The sequence below is a fragment of the Ochotona princeps genome, chromosome 3 (genome assembly GCF_030435755.1).
Source record: "Ochotona princeps isolate mOchPri1 chromosome 3, mOchPri1.hap1, whole genome shotgun sequence".
NCBI lineage: Eukaryota > Metazoa > Chordata > Mammalia > Lagomorpha > Ochotonidae > Ochotona > Ochotona princeps.
Window position 1 is genome coordinate 11,055,751 of NC_080834.1, and position 17,194 is coordinate 11,072,944.

Sequence of the window (17,194 nt, forward strand, 5' to 3'; positions counted from 1 at the left end):
ATGTTGTTAGGTCAATGTACATTTCTTGTTCCTTTCACCCTGGAGGTGTGACTGTGCTGATCCATCCAAGTTGTAACATAGCCCGCGGTGGGGGAAATCCCAAGCAGGGACCTTTGAAGGTTCTCCAGCGTCTTGTTAGTCACTTGAACTCATGCTGTTTCCTCCGAAAAGGGTTGTGGTCTGTTTCCCAGGAAGCTGGCTTGAACCCATTTTTCAAAACCCAAAACATTTTTACAAATTGGCGTTACTTTCCAGGAACGTATTCTTTGGAGAATTTCTCACTGCCTGCCTGAGATTTTCCTTACGTGATTAAGCATTTATGGAAAATTCTAATAGGAAATATTTATGGATTGTATCCATAATCCATCCCAGACCATACTTTGTTGCTCTTTGAGGTCATGTGGAAGTGGTGCTGAGGAGCCCTGAGAACTTGCCACAGTGTGTAGTTCACACCGTCTAGTTAGGCTCGGGAATGTGACGTCCCCAGGAGCATTGTCTTCTTGGTAGAGGTGGGACAGAGAGGTGCTTTTGTTGGTGCTCCGTTCTGGCCCAGAAGACCAGAGTGGCCAAAGCATGCTTGCAAACTGACTGACACTGGGGACTGGGGAAAGTGGAGCAGGATTCTCCTAAAGATGAGGCGAAGACCTAATCTTTGATGTTCCCAAAGGTTTGAAGAGAGTCCATGATAACAGAAGGAAAGGGATGGTCCAATGTGCTCTATTTAGTAAATCTGACAGCTTTGGTGTCTGTTGGGTTAGTGGAAGACAAAAATGCCACCCAGGCAAATGATTGCTGTGGTTTTTAGATGAGAGGCGTGGATGAGCTGGCATTGCTTGTGAAGGGATGTGGTCCTGGCAAGCACTGCAGTGTGCAGAATCAGCATGCTGCGGTATGTGTGTTGAAGCCTACCAAACACAGATCTTACCCTGAGCAGACTCAGGTTGGCAGAGAGACAGGTGAGTTTGGTTTATTGGCTCACTATAAAGGTTTTAGTGCTATGTTTTTATCTGACAGATTTATTTATTTATTTGAAATGCAGAGTTACAGAGAAAAGGAGGGGACAGAGATAGAAATAGAGATCTTCATCCATTGGTTCACTCCCCAAATGGCTATAATGACTAGGATTGGCCAGGCTGAAAGCAGGCACACAGAATACCATCTGGGGCTCCCTCTGTGGTGGCAGGTGCCCAAGCACTTAGACCATTTTTAGCTGTTTTCCCAGGTGTACCAGTGGGAGCTGGATTGGAAGTGGAATAGCTAGTGCTGGAAGTGGTACTCGTGAGACGCCAGTGTCATAAACAGCATAGTGGTGACCTCCTAGACTTTCTCCTTGTAATTCCTTTTCATTTGGGTATTAAATATTACTCAGCAAAAGATCTGTCATCAGCCAGGACTTTCTGAATGTACTTTCTGAATAATTAAGGAAGCTCTTACTCTTTGTGCATAAGAAATTTGGTTCATTAAAAAATATATCATTTATCTTTATTTTTGTCTAATTACTTATATAACATCAGCCAGATAAGAAAATATACTTGGCCGTGGTATATTTTTCTGAACAAAAAATGGTAGACCAGGACTTTTTTTTTTTTTGCAAGTGAAATTAGCATTGATGTCTCATTTTGGTCCGTCTGATATATAGCGGCCTAGTATTCCTTTAGCAGGCAAGTGGTTTAAGGGAAAACATAAGGAACAGCACTCGAGGGAATCTGTAAGTTAAATAAAGAGACAATTTTAGCTGAGAATTTATTCTTAATAGTGAATTTTTGTGTGGCAGTGATGAAAGTCCTCTTTTCTTGACTTCAGGAAATGGAATGAGAAGGTAAGCCCTGAGGCCTTTTGCAGTAAAGTTCAGCAGGTCACAAATGATGGGCATTGTGGGAGAGCAGGGAAGTAGTGCAGCTGTGGGCTTTCCCCACCTGGCTGGGTGATGTGACAGCTGTGGGCTGATGAAAGAACCCCACAGTTACCCCTGGTCTAAAGTTGCACATTGCAGCTTCCCAAAGTGCTTGAGATAGTGTTTGAGTAGTGGAGTAAAGTATCTTGGGGGAGATTTGAACTCTGCTCTTGACATGTCATGGAATTACACAGTGAGCGCTTCCAACAAGTGATGCTCATGAGCTCTGTTCAGTACAAGGGTTTGTCATGTATTGCGTAGTTATTGAGATGGGCATGCTTTTCTATTAATTACATTGCGTTATGTGACACAGTTTCATAGGCTCTGGGATTCCCCCAACCCCTCCCTGTACCCTCCCCCCATGGTGGTTTCCTCCACCTTGTTGCAGTATTACAGTACAAATTCAGTCAAGATTCTTTGCAAACAAATACCAAGCATAGAGTCCAGCATCTTATTGTCCAGATAAATTCAGCAGTTTCTTGGGGGGACTAGATGGGCATATTTTTTGAGACACTCTTTCCATGGTCATACAGGGAAGTAGAAATGGAGACATCATTCTCATATTTCATATAATTTCTGAAATTGCTTTGTGGAGCACCTTGTTTTATGCAGTAACTTGTTAGCTCACAAATAATGTTTGAAATATTCAGATATCATTTAATCTTTTTATGTAAGCAATGCAGTGACACATAGAAAGATGCTGAGAAGTGGCCCAAGGGAAGAGAAAATACTACATTTTGTTTTAGCAGTTATTTTGGGAGGATGTTGTGTTGTGCAGTGGTCACCCGCATACTGCTGGTGTTTTGCAGTGAGTAAGTGACCAGAAGAAAACAGTGACTTTGACTGTTGACAAAGACATAGAACCTGTTCTTTCCCAGGCCAGGCAAAAAGCTCTCACAATGCTGCTTAGCCAAAAGAAATGCCAGGCCGTCTGGGGGCAGTAGCCTTCTATGATCTCTGTGTGATACCGTCTCTTGATGTAATGGATTTTATTCCTGTATTCATGGATACTCTGCTTTCCTTAATGGATCTTGCAGGCAGCAGTAGGGTTAAGGACTTGCTTTCCTTCCTTCCTGCCCCCAAATACTCATATAGCTAAAATTGAGCTTACGCAGCCATACGCATATGATGTGACAGTCTGAGTGTCTGCTGTTGTGGCTGTGGCATTTAGAAAAGACTGGTGCACAGATCTGTCAAATATATTTTGACAATAGAGTGCTGAACATTCTACCATCGTCTATACCTGCAGTGTCATGATATTGTGACTGTAGCTGAAGGACTATACTATTCTAATAATATGGAGGAAAGCAGTTGTGGGGGAGTGGGAATGGGAGGGTAGGAGGAAATATCCCTGAGCCTCTGGAACTGTATCATGAAAAAGAAAAGAGTGGTTCATGTGCCTGGGTCTTAGATGGGAATGAATGTAGACCAGCCTTCCAAGATGCTGGTGTCAGACCCTCTGTTGTGGGAGCCACCTGAGGCAAGCACTCCTAGAAATCACATATTCAGACACCCCTTTCAGAAAGTTTGCCCTGTATCCTGGGTCTTGCTCTTATTAAGATAAACTGAATCATGTTCCGCTACCTGTGGCCAGTGGACTCAGAGCTGCTGATGAACTAAGCCAATTGTATGGCCTGCCTTTGCCCAGGGATCAGGGTCAAGTGTGTGATCGCTGCATGACTGAGCACAGCTCTGCTTGGGGAAGAGGACAGGCCACGGAGAGGAACTGTTCACGAGCACTGTCTCTCCTCCTCTGTGTATCTGACATTCCAATAAAAATAAAGTAAATAAATCTTTTTTTTTTAAAGATTTATTTATTTTTATTACAAAGTCAGATACACAGAGGAGGAGAGACAGGGAGGAAGATCTTCCATCTGATGGTTCACTCCCCAAGTGAGCTGCAACGGGTCGATGCGCGCCGATCAGATACCGGGAACCCGGAACCTCTTCCGGGTCTCCCACGTGGGTGCAGGGTCCCAAAGCATTGGGCCGTCCTCGACTGGTTTCCCAGGCCACAAGCAGGGAGCTGGATGGGAAGTGGAGCTGCCAGGATTAGAACCGGCGCCCATATGGGATCCTGGGGCGTTCAAGGCGAGGACTTTAGCCACTAGGCCACAGGCCTGAAAGTAAATAAATCTTTTTAAAAAAGGATAAAAGCAGCTAAAATTGTGTTGATGTATATAACTAAACAATGGTAGCACACCTAGGTTACCATGCACATCAATCATAGCTTAGTGGGTTTTGATCCTTTGGAGAGAGCCTATTCGACCCACAGTTGGGAGCAGGAAGCTGTTAAAAGGATGGAAATTGATATCAAGTGTGAAAACCCCCTGGTTCATCCTCAGTGTAGGGGGTTGTAAGATTCTGGAGCATGTGACCAGTAGAATTTTGAATTTTCTGTCTAATTCCTTGCTGGCATTAGCATGTGTAATATAGCATGGGAAAGAAGCCAGTCATGTCTTCACTCCTCACATGGTGATTCTTAAGGAAAATTGTAGTGGTTGAAAGAATTTATTGCTGCATATGCAGTAGAGCATGAAACATATGGAAGGATTATTTGTGAAAGGTGCTTAGAGGGCCTGGCGGCGTGGCCTAGCGGCTAAAGTCCTCACCTTGGACGCCCCGGGATCCCATATGGGCGCCAGTTCTAATCCTGGCAGCTCCACTTCCCATCCAGCTCCCTGCTTGTGGCCTGGGAAAGCAGTCGAGGATGGCCCAAAGCTTTGGGACCCTGCACCCGTGTGGGAGACCCGGAAGAGTTTCCTCGTTCCCGGCTTTGGATTGGCGTGCACCGGCCCGTTGCGGCTTACTTGGGGAGTGAAACATTGGATGGAAGATCTTCCTCTCTGTCTCTCCTCCTCTCTGCTTTCCAATAATAATAAAATCTTAAAAAAAAAAAAGGTGCTTGGAAAGAACATTGGAAGGACTGACTGTTTGCTAGCTGGTTAAAAGCAGAAAAAGAATTTTACTTTTTAATAATTCACAAGCTAGGGACCATATCCAACATCTGTATATTAAATTAATCCGTTCGAATGAATGACACAGGTACTTGGAACATCACCTACTGCCTTCCCAGGAGTAATCTGATTGGAGGTGGAATAGCTTGGTTTTGAATGGTTATTCTGATGTAGGATTCAGGAACCCCAAGTGATGGCTTCACCTGCAGTGCGGCACAGTGGTGGTCCTTCTGGTTATAATGGTGAATGGAGCCAACTATTGGTGACTCATGCTAGTATCTAGACTGTTTTTTTTTTTTTTTTAATCTGTGCAGTCCCTTTTAGAATATTCCTGTGTCGTCATCTGGTGACTCATTTGGATATTTGTAATACAGTGTAGAAAGAAAATCATTAGAATCATTAATGTGTATCTGATATTTTCAAGATGCTATCAGAAGTTACATTTCTACTGTGAAGGATGTAGATGTGTGTTTCTTTGAAATGTTATAAGATAAATCAGTGCGAGTCTCTGGAAGTGATTTTGTAAGTGCGTATCCTGCCTCTTCATGTTAGTGAACTTGACCTCTTCCTGATGTTCAGGCTCTAACCCTTTGTGAAACCATGCCTGCTGTTGAGTTGGTCTTTAAACATCCTGTTGAAAAGGAATCACATAACTTGATAATTTTATTCCTATCTTTAGAGAAATAATGATGCTTAAGTAAGTTTTTGTTTCTTTTTTCATTTATTTACTATTTTTAAAAAATAATTCATTTTGTTTATTTGAAAGGCAGAGTTGCAGAATAAAGGAGCCGGGAGATTCCTAGGAGGCTTCGAAGTAGGTGCAGGGTCCCAAGCACTTGAACTTCTTCCGCTTTTCCAGGCGCATTGACAGGGTGTTAGACCAGAAGGGGAGGAGCTGGGACATACATGGTGCTCATATGGGATGCTGGAATCGCAGGCGGCAGCTTTGTCTGCTGTACCACATCCCTGTTCCCTTTATTATTAAAAGTTCTACACTGTTGACCAGACTGATGATTATACAATTGGAACGGATACCTTGTGGAAAAAGAGTTGAAAATTATATAGCTTGATATGTTGCTATTAATTTGGAATATAGGGCAGTATTAAGAAAGAAATCTGATGCTACAAACAAGCGTGGAAATATGAATTTCATTATAGAGGAAATTGGATAGTAATGCTGGAGATGCTGTTTGTTGTTTTGGGTGTGTTTCCTGTTTATATTCCTCTTCTCATGTAATTGCTGATGACAACATGCACACATGGACCTTGCTGTGAGTGGGTGGGGATTCATAAAGTGTCCGTGCTTTCATGCATTGCATTCCCCCTTTTGGTTTTGGAAGGATCTAGTTCATTCTGATCTACCAGTGAGATGTGCAGTTTCTTACATAAAATCTCTCTGAATGGCTGGCATAGAAAGAAATAAATAATGGGGTCCAGGCATACATTTGCGGCAGACAGGAGCAGAGTGAATTCTTTGACGTAGAGCAGGATCTCTTTGGCCTGACAGCTGTAATGAGCCTCTGTCTGACTCCTAGTGTAGGGGATCCTGGCGATGTGGTAAGGTACAAAGCAGACAAAGAACACAAACACGATGCTGAAGATGTTGCGACTGGATTTCTTTTTGACTGAGATGGAATTCCTTCTGGATTTCAGGTGGGACTTAAAGATTTTCCTTGTGATAGCAGTGTAGAAAATGATTAGCAAAAGGAACACAACCCAGAAGATGCCCACAAAGATGTAGTTTGAAGCTTTGTGCCACTGGCGTCCCAGTTGGCTTTTTAGCTCCATGCATTTTATCTGTGTTGTCACATCCCTGACTCTCTGGTTGGTGAGGATGATGTTGGGGACAGCGAGGAAGAGCGTGAGCGACCAGATCACGAGCGACAGGAGTTTGCTGTAGTTCACGGACTGGATAAAGGATGTAGAAAGTGGCTTCACGATCTTAAAATAGCGGTCAAAGCTGATGAGCCCGAAGAACACGATGCTGACATACATGTTCACATAGAAGATCACCGCGGAGACTCTGCAGACGAACACAACCAGCTGCCAGGGCCCGAGCCGCGAATCGGCCAGGACCTTGAAGGGGATAGTCAGGCCCATCAGAAAGTCTGCAACAACGATGTTCTTGAGATAAACGATGAAGCTCTTGGAGCTGGGCACAGAGAAGAATATCCATCCCGACACTCCGTTGAGGAGGATGCCTGCCACGAAGACCACGCAGTACAGCCCAGGGATGATCTGCTGGGTTATAAGGGTGTTCTTGGAGCAGGGCTCTGCTGGAGGCTCTGTGGTGGTTGAGTTGGTCATTCTGTGGCTGGTGAAGGCAGAGGCTGGAAAGAGAGGCAGGCAGACTTGTCACTCAGCACACTGATAACCTGTGACTCGGTTTCCAAGCAGGAGGGTGGGAAATACAGTCAAACTGTTCAAGGGCTTGAAGATACCTTGTGCCTCTGTTGAAAACTCAGACACTCCTGGTGCTTTTTGCTTCCTTTGCTTTTGGGGCATGAGAAGGACAGCCTGGCACAGGCAGTGACAGTGGAGACAAATTAGAGAAGAGGGGCAGACTGAAAACGTGGATGTCCTACAGAGACCACTTTGCCCTAAGGTGCTGATTGTTCCCTCTGAGACTATAGTTCTTGAAAAAGATACTCATAAAACATAGTAACCGTGGAAGCCAAAGTACGCTATTATTTTATTCAGAACTACTAGTTTGATGTTTTTTTTTTCCCTGTATCGGAGATATGTTTCCCCCCCTAAAGGATACATTGTTCTGGATTCACAGAATGGACCATTTACATAGTTCTGGAGAGACACTGTTTCTGACCTTGATTGAAGCCTTCCCTGTACACATTGTAACCAATGTCCTTCCCTGTGATAGTGTCTGACCAGCATACACATCCCAATGTGAGTGGGCAGTTTACTGCAGAGTGGTGGACAGCTTTTCTAAACCAGGCTCTCCCTTTTCTGTTGAAAACTGACATACGTTATGTGTATAATTTGGACAACAAATGAAATTAAAATGGTATGAAGCTAGGGGAACATGCGCCCCCAAATCTGCTCCGGATCTACGCTCGTCAGCATAGTAGCCACTATGCATTTGTGGCCATTCAGTGCTTAAGTTGTGCTGTACATGTAAAATGCACATAACGTTCTGCATACGTAGTATGAAAAAATAATATATTTCAGTATCTTTGATCATCTTAAAATACTAATGATTTATTTCATTAGACAAAACATGTCATTGGTCTTAATTTCTATCAGCTTTGCTTTTTAAGAATATTGTCCATGCCTGCAATGTCAGGCTACACTTAAATAGCAGAATGACGGACTTATGTCTGTTTTTGAAGGAGTATCCTATTGTAATAATAAAAGGGAAATCGGGGGCGGAGGGAGAGGAAGAGGGAAATCCCAGAGCCGGTGCAATTGTGTCATAAAATTAAAAGAATATGTCTACTTGAAAACTGAAAGTGACGTGGTTCACAGTATGTTTTGATTAGATTGTGCTGTGCTAAGTATTATCTAGGATTTTCCATCATGAGGGAATTCAGAATTTTGTCAGAAGTATGGATTTAAGGTAAGGGGAAGATTAGAATTTATCAGAATGTCATTTGATGCTTCAAAGCAAATGTTCCCTCCCTCTCTCATATCTGAGCAGTATCAGTTTCCTGCGGAAGCCCTGTGGTCCTCTGTGCTGGTCCTCAGATAAGGCCTTCACGCTGTCAGGGAACCACTCCAGGTTCCTCCTGACTCCTCGGTCGGATGCTTCCAGCATTCCCAGCAGTGGGTTGCTTTCTGCTCGGAATCCTTCTACCTCTGAGTGCCACGATTTCTCTCCCCTGGACCACTGCTCGGACCTTAGTTTAGGTCTGCTTTAGCTACTGTCTCGGACTCTCACTTTTCCCTCTCAATGCCTCAGCCGAGGTGTGAGCTGCTTCCTTCAGGAAACGCTCCTCTCCATGCACTGGCTGGGGAGAGTTGAGCATTGGAGTCTGTAAAGGTTTTCTTTTTTTCTTGCTTTTTTTCCCCCCACTGCAATAGCTCTCAGAGGAAGGATACCATGTCATTTCTTACTACTGTAATTCTAGCAAACTCTGTAATGCATTGTCTGCTTAAACTGTTTTGTGAGATAAACTGAAAATTGAGGACATCAATTCTTGTTCTTCAGATACTTGGCATCTGGAATAGTAGGAATTAAAGATTGTGGGGGATGATGGGTTCTTTTTGGGGGAAAATATCTTGTTTCAGTGTTTCTTGTGCCTTATACCCAGAGTGACAAACTGTGTCAATAAAATTAAGGAAATATGGGGAATGGCAATTTGCAAGTGTGGGATATGGAGCTCAGCCATATTCCACATCAAAAAGCATAGCCATGTCCTTTTGGGTGTGACTTGCCACACAAGAATTATCTTACGGCAAAATCAGTAATGTTTAGTGTCACCTGATTTTGCAAGTCTGAACTTCCTGTGGGAGAGAAAATGGCCACAAGGGACGAACTCCACACAACCTTTTCTCGGCACTCATTTCCCCTTTTATCCCACTGGCCTCTGTGTGTGTGGCCCTGGGCATAAAGGGTTTGCTGCTTCCAAAGGCCTTCCCCTGCTGCCTGTTTGTGCGTGGCCATTCCCATGTCTTAGATGATAAGTAAGGGATAGCATTTGTTTCATTTTAAATCCTAGCTGTGACAACCAGCCTGTGTTTAGTACATGACTTGACTTGTCTCTGAGGAGTAGATGCATTTTTGTTGAAAGGCCAGTTGCTCACGGTCTGAGAGAACGCATACTCTGCGAGGCTGCCAGGCTGCTTTTGGTGTTCCAGTGTCAGGGACACGGCCCCTCGGTCACTGTGGGACAAGACTCATGGCAGGTGCTTAGCATTTGTGGGATTGATTGGCCTTAAAATATAAAATCGAACAATATTAAATTGCTCACATATTCAGTGCTGGCTTGGGTGCTTCCCCCACCTGCCTGCTGTCTTGATAGTTTTGAGGCAATGACAGGCAAGAGTCTCTGTTTTCGGAGAAAGGATTTGACACTTGCTGGTAGAGAAAGTCATCAGGGTGACCCAGCTACCTGTGCCTCCTGTCTTGCTTGATACAGGCTCACAGCAGGGTAGAGTTCTTCACCTTAAAGAAACACTCTATATGATAAGGAAGAAACCAAAGGTGTCTTTCAAAACAGCATTAGTAGGAATTTGAAAGGTTTTAAATAATTTGAGTTCAGTTGTCTTCAAGTACAGAGTCTTTTCTGCAGGAGGCATTAGAATAATGATAGAACAAGATACACCATTTCAAGGCCTCTATAGCGAGTGAGACCCATTAGATACTGGGACCCAAAGGCAGCATTGGTTTGTACTGGATGAGAAACTGGACATGATAATAATAGTAGTGTTAGATATTTTAGTGTCCTGATCAAAGGATGTATTGGAAATTCAATGAGTTTAGAAATGGAAAAAAATAGTGCATCCTGATGTTGATTTTATACAATAATGTAAAAGTGAATGACAACCTAATGCATCCAGAGAAAACAAAGAATTTCTTTGGTGTGACCCAGCAGCCCTCCCATCCTTGCCCTAGACTCTCGGTGGGTTCATTGGCTGTTTCTTCTTATTTCCCCACTACCTATTACAGTTGAAAGACAGGTGCAGAGGGCTTCTGGAGGATGCTGAGCTGAAAAACTGAGCAAGTGGTAGCCCCGAGCCAGTGTGTGCATGTTGGCGGAGCCCTGCTCCCGTAGTTACGTCGGATGTTACCACTGAGGTTTTTCATTCCCTTGAGTATCATTAGTGCTTCTTAAATTGTTGAGATTGTACTTTTGAACAATTTGTATATGTGGCTAAGCATTTTAAAAAGAAATGTTCAAATATTTATACATTTGTCAGATTGAACTCTTCTTTGATTGACAAGTTCAGATAAAGAATAAAATAAATGCTGTACCCTAGATCTACGATCACTCTGGTGACTTTGCGAACACACGACAGAATGCTGTTTGTGAGGGGTTAAAGCCAGGGTTAAAGCAGGTAGGAATAGGAACACCATCTAGATTGTGTTCCTTGATTTTTCCTTCTCTTTCACGCGTGTGTGTGTGTGTGTGTGTGTGTGTGTTTAAATTATTAGAACCAGAGTCAATGCTAAAGATTGAATCTGAGAGATGGTGGGTGCATGTCGTGCAATGCAACATTTGAGATTGTTTGCAGCTTTCCAAGTTTTCAGGGCTGCTAAATACATGCAAACTGCTTTTAGACAAAATTTATGATCTAGGGCTATATCAAGCAATGCTTACTTATTCCAGAAGCGCATTAATCTTAGTAGAAATATGATTAGTCAGTGCTAAGTTCATTGTTCATCCCTGTAGTTCTGCTCAGTTGCCCAATGTTTCTCTTATACATGGGGCATCTTAACACCATCTTACTTTTGTGCATAATTCATTTGTTCTGAAGAAGAAAATCATTCTTTCACTGAATTTTGATGGAATTAGCAGATTGGTTGACAGTGATAATGTTTTTTTTCCCAATTACCTGTTAAGTTTTTTGTGTGTCAAGTGAGATTTCCTTTCACTGAAGTAATTTAGCCCAGGGAATTCTTGTCATCTTGAAATGGCCAGTGTGTGTCTTCACGGAGCATCCTGTATTGCAACAAAATGAAGAATGAGTTAACTGGGCACCAGTTTGGCTTTATCAGAGAAGTCTGTCCCATACTTCCTGGTTGTGTTTAGCAGGTGCGGTCGTGGTGTGTCTCCCCATGTGCCTGTATTATTGCTTTACCAAATGCAGCCCTGGTTGTCAGTGTTGAAGAAGATGGATTTGGTTGAGAACTCTTTTGAGAACCCTGGATACCTCTTGACAGTCTTTTACCTCCATTTAAAAAAAAAAAAAAAGGTTGTTCTAATCAGGTAAATTGATGAATAGAACTATTTGCCTTTTTTGACAAAAAGAAAAACAAAACCATAGGTCTGAACCAGGCTTGTATGTTTGTAACTTTCACTCCGTTCACATCTTGGGCCAGATGATTGTGGGGAAGGGTGGTGTTTGGGCCTCCTTTCCGAATGTTGTTATTTCTAACAGCAGTTTGGGTTTCTTCCTCCCACTGGTACCACCCTCCCTAATTGTGAATGCCACAGGTGTTTCTAGACATGACCCAGTGTCCTGAGGGGGACACGATTGCTCTCAGTCCAAGGAGACTGAGGTGTGGACTTGGCATGAGTACCCCTGAGAGCAATATGCATGTTTTCTGATAGGAAGAGGGTATGTGTGGCTGAAGGGTGTCTAGATTAGGCTATCACCTTCATGAATTCCCTAGACCACTGCTCCTTAAACTGTACTGTGTGTACGTATCATCCTGAGATCTTGCTTAAATGCAATTTGAGATTGTACAAGTGTGGAGCTTGGCATATTAATGTGGTTCCGTGGGTTACCCTTTGAGTAGCAGGCTGTTTTTCAGTTAGAGAACTTCCCATAAATGGTGAAGAGGATGAAAACCTTTACTGTACTGGGTACTCTAGACATGACAGAATTACCTTCCAGGTAGCCCTGAAATCTAGGTTCTTGTCCTTGGTTTAAGCATGACAGATTTGGTCAGAATCATAGACTTTATCAGAATCATCCCAACATTATATTCTTTCTATAAAATAAGTGTTTTCTAGAAACCTGCCTGGAAACAAGTAATAGCAGTCTTACCTAGAACATTCCTAAAAGGTCATGAGATTCTCTTGAAAGACAAAACTGAGGGTTTACGTCCTGCATCTATGTGGGAGGGAGATCGCAGCGAGGGCTGGGCTAGGGCGGTTGAAGTCGCTGTGGCTGATGCATGTTCACTATAGTGGGAGCCTGGTACCCCTCACTGGTGATCAATGTGTTACCAATATTCTACACTTTTGTATGCACATGAGATCTTTTGCAGTAGGAATGAAAAGGCGCCAGGAAAATAGACTGTCTTCGGTTTGTGCTTGGTCAGTTGCTGCCTGTGGTGAGAGTTCGTTTTCTTCTTCTCGTCCTCTTGCTTCTCCTAAAGGAACTGGTTTGGTCTTTCCTCCTTTCTCCATCTCATCCCGATATCCCAGTCTTCATTCCAAGACTCCCTAGGTCATTTTCGATGACATAAATATTTATTTTATAGGTGGACTTTTACTGATCTCGAATAGCATATTGTGTGTACTCACTGTGTATATGCGATTTTATTTTCTTTCTGCTACTTAATAGTTTCCTTGGCCTAATGTGTAATGTGAAGGAATTCATGGCAAATGTATATTTTGAAGATATGAATCTGAAAAAATTGTGGTACCAAATTGTGGTACCTTTAATTCTGCCTTCATGGGTACTCTGTCTGATCATCTACATGGATGGAGTTGAAAGGATTTACATGTCGGCTGTCTATTCTGTCTGGTAGCTATATGTTGTGACACACTGTTATTGAATAGTCTCTGTCGCTTCATATTTTAAAATGCTTTTCATCCTTTAGTAGTACTGTTTATTTCTCAGTATTCTAGCAGGCTACCAGCCTTCTTCACTCCATGGTGAGCTGGATATTTTAGAACTTCTCACCTCTCTACTCCAACCTGGTGACTCTTCTGAGTAGACCCTTTATCTCTGAGTCATCGGCTCATCCAGGTCATTGGCAGTATAAAAGCAGGTGGGTTTCATAGCTGTTACTGTTCATTTTTGGCCACCAACCACATTCCCCTTGTGGTTAACAGGAAAGCTTTTTCTACTGGGCTTCCTGTCACAATGTCACAGCAGCTGTCCTGCCCCTTTTTCTGCTCTCCCCATCTCCTGTGTGTGGCCTACGCTGTCTCTAGGCTCAGATAACTGGATTCTGAGTTTCCTCTCCTGCAGGAAGAAGGAGCCTTCGTACTTTCTACAGGGCCAAGAACATTTAATGTTAGACACACGTCTCAGAAGCCACGGGGGAGAGACCCGATTTCTAAGTCTGTTGTCTTTTTCTTGGGTTGTCCTGTTTTCTGCTCTCCTTGCAGCATTTGGTATTGTTGATCTTCCCTGGTTGAAATCTCCTGAAGGTGCGGGATGGCCCCTGGCTCCTCTGTGGGCATGAGCCTTGTTCACTGGCTCACTGAGTCCCTGGCAATATGTTGGCCAGGCACTGTGGAAACTTAGCAGCCAACAGAAACTCTCAGGGAGTGTTCAGTCTGGGGGAGGCGAAATGAAGGTTTACTTCTGTGGTGGCAAGGCCATCTTTGAAGGCTGGAGCACCAGGACAGAGTGAGCGCCTACCCGGCATCAGGAATGGGGCTCTCAGGACAACTTTGCTGGATTGTGTGATGATGAAGCTTGCCAAATGAGTTGGCTCTAGCCTCGCGAAGAAAGGAAGGGTTTTTTTGTTTTGTTTTGTTTTGTTTTGTTTCTGCACAGGGGTAGCTATCAGAACAGACATCAAATCACAAGGGGCCACATTTCAGGGAGGAAGTGGATTGCTTAACCCACGCATAATGGGACTAAGTTTTGCCAATGCTGTCACCACTAATATTTCACAAAACAGGTGACTGGTGTTTAAAATGATTAAGTCACTCATCAAAGGTGCATAGGTAAGCTAACAATGTGGTCTCATGGGATTCAGTTTTAGATCTGTTTAGCTCCAGTTCAGTGCTCCCTGGCTGCTGGGAGAATGGAGTGAGAACCTTTGACTTGTTGGAGTACGATCCAGATGTGCACACAGACCCACCTGCTTGTCTTTATGACTCACTTAGCCCCCATTGGTGGCAGGGAAGGTGTGTGCTGTATTCTGCTCTGCGTTCTCAGGTTCTGAATTTCAGGCAAGGTATGGAAGCCTTCGGTTTCTCCAGCTATCCACTTGGTTCTCCAGTGTAGAGAAGAATCCCTTCTTCATCTGCCAGTTTCTTACTTTGATTTTGCCTCAGCCTTTAGTGATATGCAAGGAGAGGAATAATATTGCCTTCTTCATAATTGACCTGTAAAAGGGAGAGCCTGCTGGGAGTAGGGGACAGGAGCCAGATCTGCTGTGTGTGGTTTCAGTGTCACATGGGTTTTCTAGGGTCGCCGGTATAAGGAGTGTTTGGCCAGCTGCTGGTTTCATCTGGTTAGTTGTCAGTCAGTGTTCAGGCACATCACTTGATCAGGTTTTAGATTCTCCTAACTCCCGCCTGTGATGGCACACTGACTTTACTTCAGTTAGCAATTGGGACCATGCATTCACATAGCTTACAATGGATGGATGCTGCTGCCAAATGCTTTATGCTAGTTAATGCCAACTGTATAAGTATCTACATATTCTGGGGTGGAATTGTAGGCACCTAAGGCCTTCCTTTTCCATAGCATGAACTCAGCTCTAGTTGTCTTTCCTATTCACAAAAGCTAAAACTCATAAAAACAAATCTGGGGCCTGGCACAATAGCCTAGTTGCTCAAGTCCTTACCTTGCATGCGCCAGGATCCCATATGGACACTGGTTTGTGTCGTCGTGGCCCTGCTTTCCATCCAGCTCCCTGTGTACCCTGCACCCGCATGGAAGACCTGGAGAGGCTCTGAGCTCCTGGTTTCGGATCTGCTTAGCTGCAGTCATTGTGGCCACTTGGGGAGTGAATCAGTGGGCAGAAGATCTTCTCTGTCTCTCCTCCTCTCTGTATATCTGACTCTCCAATAAAAATAAATAAATCTCTAAATAAAATACAATAAATCTGGATATCTGGGCATGGGCATTTGGTGCAGTGGTTAAGTTGCCGCTTGGTGCATTCCATGTTGCGGTGGTGTTATGAGAACCTGCTCCTCCACTGCGGATTCAGCTTCCTGCTAATGTGCACCCAGTGAGGCAGCACGGGCTGGCTCAAGTTCTTGGGCCTCTGCCACCTGTGTGAGAGGTCTGGGTTGAGCTCCTCACCCCTGGCTGGTATGGTCCAGCCTTTAAATATTCAGGTTAATCAGTAAGAATGAAAGGCATTTGTCTCTCTGCTTTTCAAATACATTCTAGCCACTGGGCTAGCCCTAGACTGTGTGTGAGAGTGGAGTGTTGGAATAGAATAGATAATCAGTTGGTGATATGGCAACCTAACTTTTACTTTGAATCCCAACCACTTTCCCAAAAATACGTTTAGCAGATTTTGCAGCAGTGCTAAAGCCTAGCACATTGGGCACATCCACAAACTCGGGTGTGTCTTTAGTATCTTACAAGAAGGCCCCAGGCAGGGTGTCCTGCAGGTACTTGAAGTTCTGACTTGGAGGCTGTGAAGAATGTCCACCCGTCACCAGCTTCCATGCCACGGAAGCACCTGAAGTCTGGGACCTGGTTCTTTGTGGATTTGCTGTTTTATGTTGTTCAGTGGTGTTGGTGGCCTCCATCCACTAGGTGGCAGTAGCAACCCATGATTCATGACATGCTGAGGCATTTCTCACGATTCTCTGGTTAAAAACTACCAAAATAGCTCCTTAAAGGAGCCTGGCATAATGCATTTGACATAATTCTGGCCTAAGAAAAGGATCAGGGGCAGGCATTTGGCAGTTTGGTTAAAGACTCCCCTGGAGACTCTTGCAGAGCCTCCTTTTCCACTTCGAGTGCAAAGTTGTGTTAATGCAAGCAGTGGAGGCAGCAGGTGATGGCTCAAGTACTCGGGTCCATGCCTCCATAGTAGGAGACTCAGCATGACTTCTGGGCTTCCAGCTTGGGGCTGGCTCAGCCTTGGCTGTTGTGATCATTTGAGGAATGAACCAGCAAGGGGAAGACCCCTGACTTTGGAATAATATGAAAAGAAATAAATGCAAATTTGAAACAGATTAGAGCATCCTTATTGGTGCCAAACCTTAACTACAATGTTGAGTAGTTCACTAGCAATAAATAATTTATATATTAAGGTCAAGGAATGTGGAATGGGTTTTATTGACCACTCTGTTGGAATGATTGGATGGGTAGTGGGGCATAGTGATGGACAGCGAATGTTTCAGATGCAGTGGGCCTTGGCTAGAAGCAGGGCTTTGTTGTTAAGAAGCTGTCACTGTGGGACAGACACTAAAAGCCTCTATCAGTTTCATTGTCTCTAAAATGAGGGGCTTTAGTGGCTTCCTCATAGGCTTCCTGTTCCTGTAAGTGTCACATACCTGGTTTTTGACAGCGTGTGACTCACTGAGAACAGCGGGGTGCAGGGAGTGGCCCTACTAGTACGAAGGTAAACCAATGCTTCTGGGACTGCCCATCATCTCCCGGTACTTCCCCATGACAGGCTCTTGCCTGGAAATGAAGGCCTGGTGGTAGGATGCTGAGCCACTTTGTAGAATGCCACGAACATCTTTGGGTACAGGGCTCAGGATGGCTAGCTGAGGGATGGGCAAAGGAGAGAGAGGTGTGGGTCTTATGGTCTCTCCATTCTGGGCACAGGAAGCAGCACCCA

General features: G+C 44.1%; 2 protein-coding genes across 7 annotated transcripts in view; one reads left to right on the forward strand and one right to left on the reverse strand.

The window, feature by feature from the left end:
* Window positions 1–17,194, forward strand: part of MED12L (mediator complex subunit 12L) — a 327,308-nt gene that overhangs the window by 124,034 nt on the left and 186,080 nt on the right. The gene's annotated exons all lie outside the window — the stretch shown is intronic.
* The window catches only part of P2RY14 (purinergic receptor P2Y14), a 43,875-nt gene continuing 32,806 nt past the window's right edge, over window positions 6,126–17,194 (reverse strand). For all 3 annotated transcript variants that reach the window (XM_058661440.1, XM_004599655.4, XM_058661441.1), the window contains 2 exons: window positions 11,365–11,471; window positions 6,126–7,181 (listed from right to left, as the gene is read on the reverse strand). In XM_058661440.1, the coding sequence (XP_058517423.1) occupies window positions 6,139–7,158 (1,020 nt within the window). In that variant the 5' untranslated portion in view covers window positions 7,159–7,181; window positions 11,365–11,471 and the 3' untranslated portion in view covers window positions 6,126–6,138. The remainder of the gene's footprint in view (window positions 7,182–11,364; window positions 11,472–17,194) is intronic.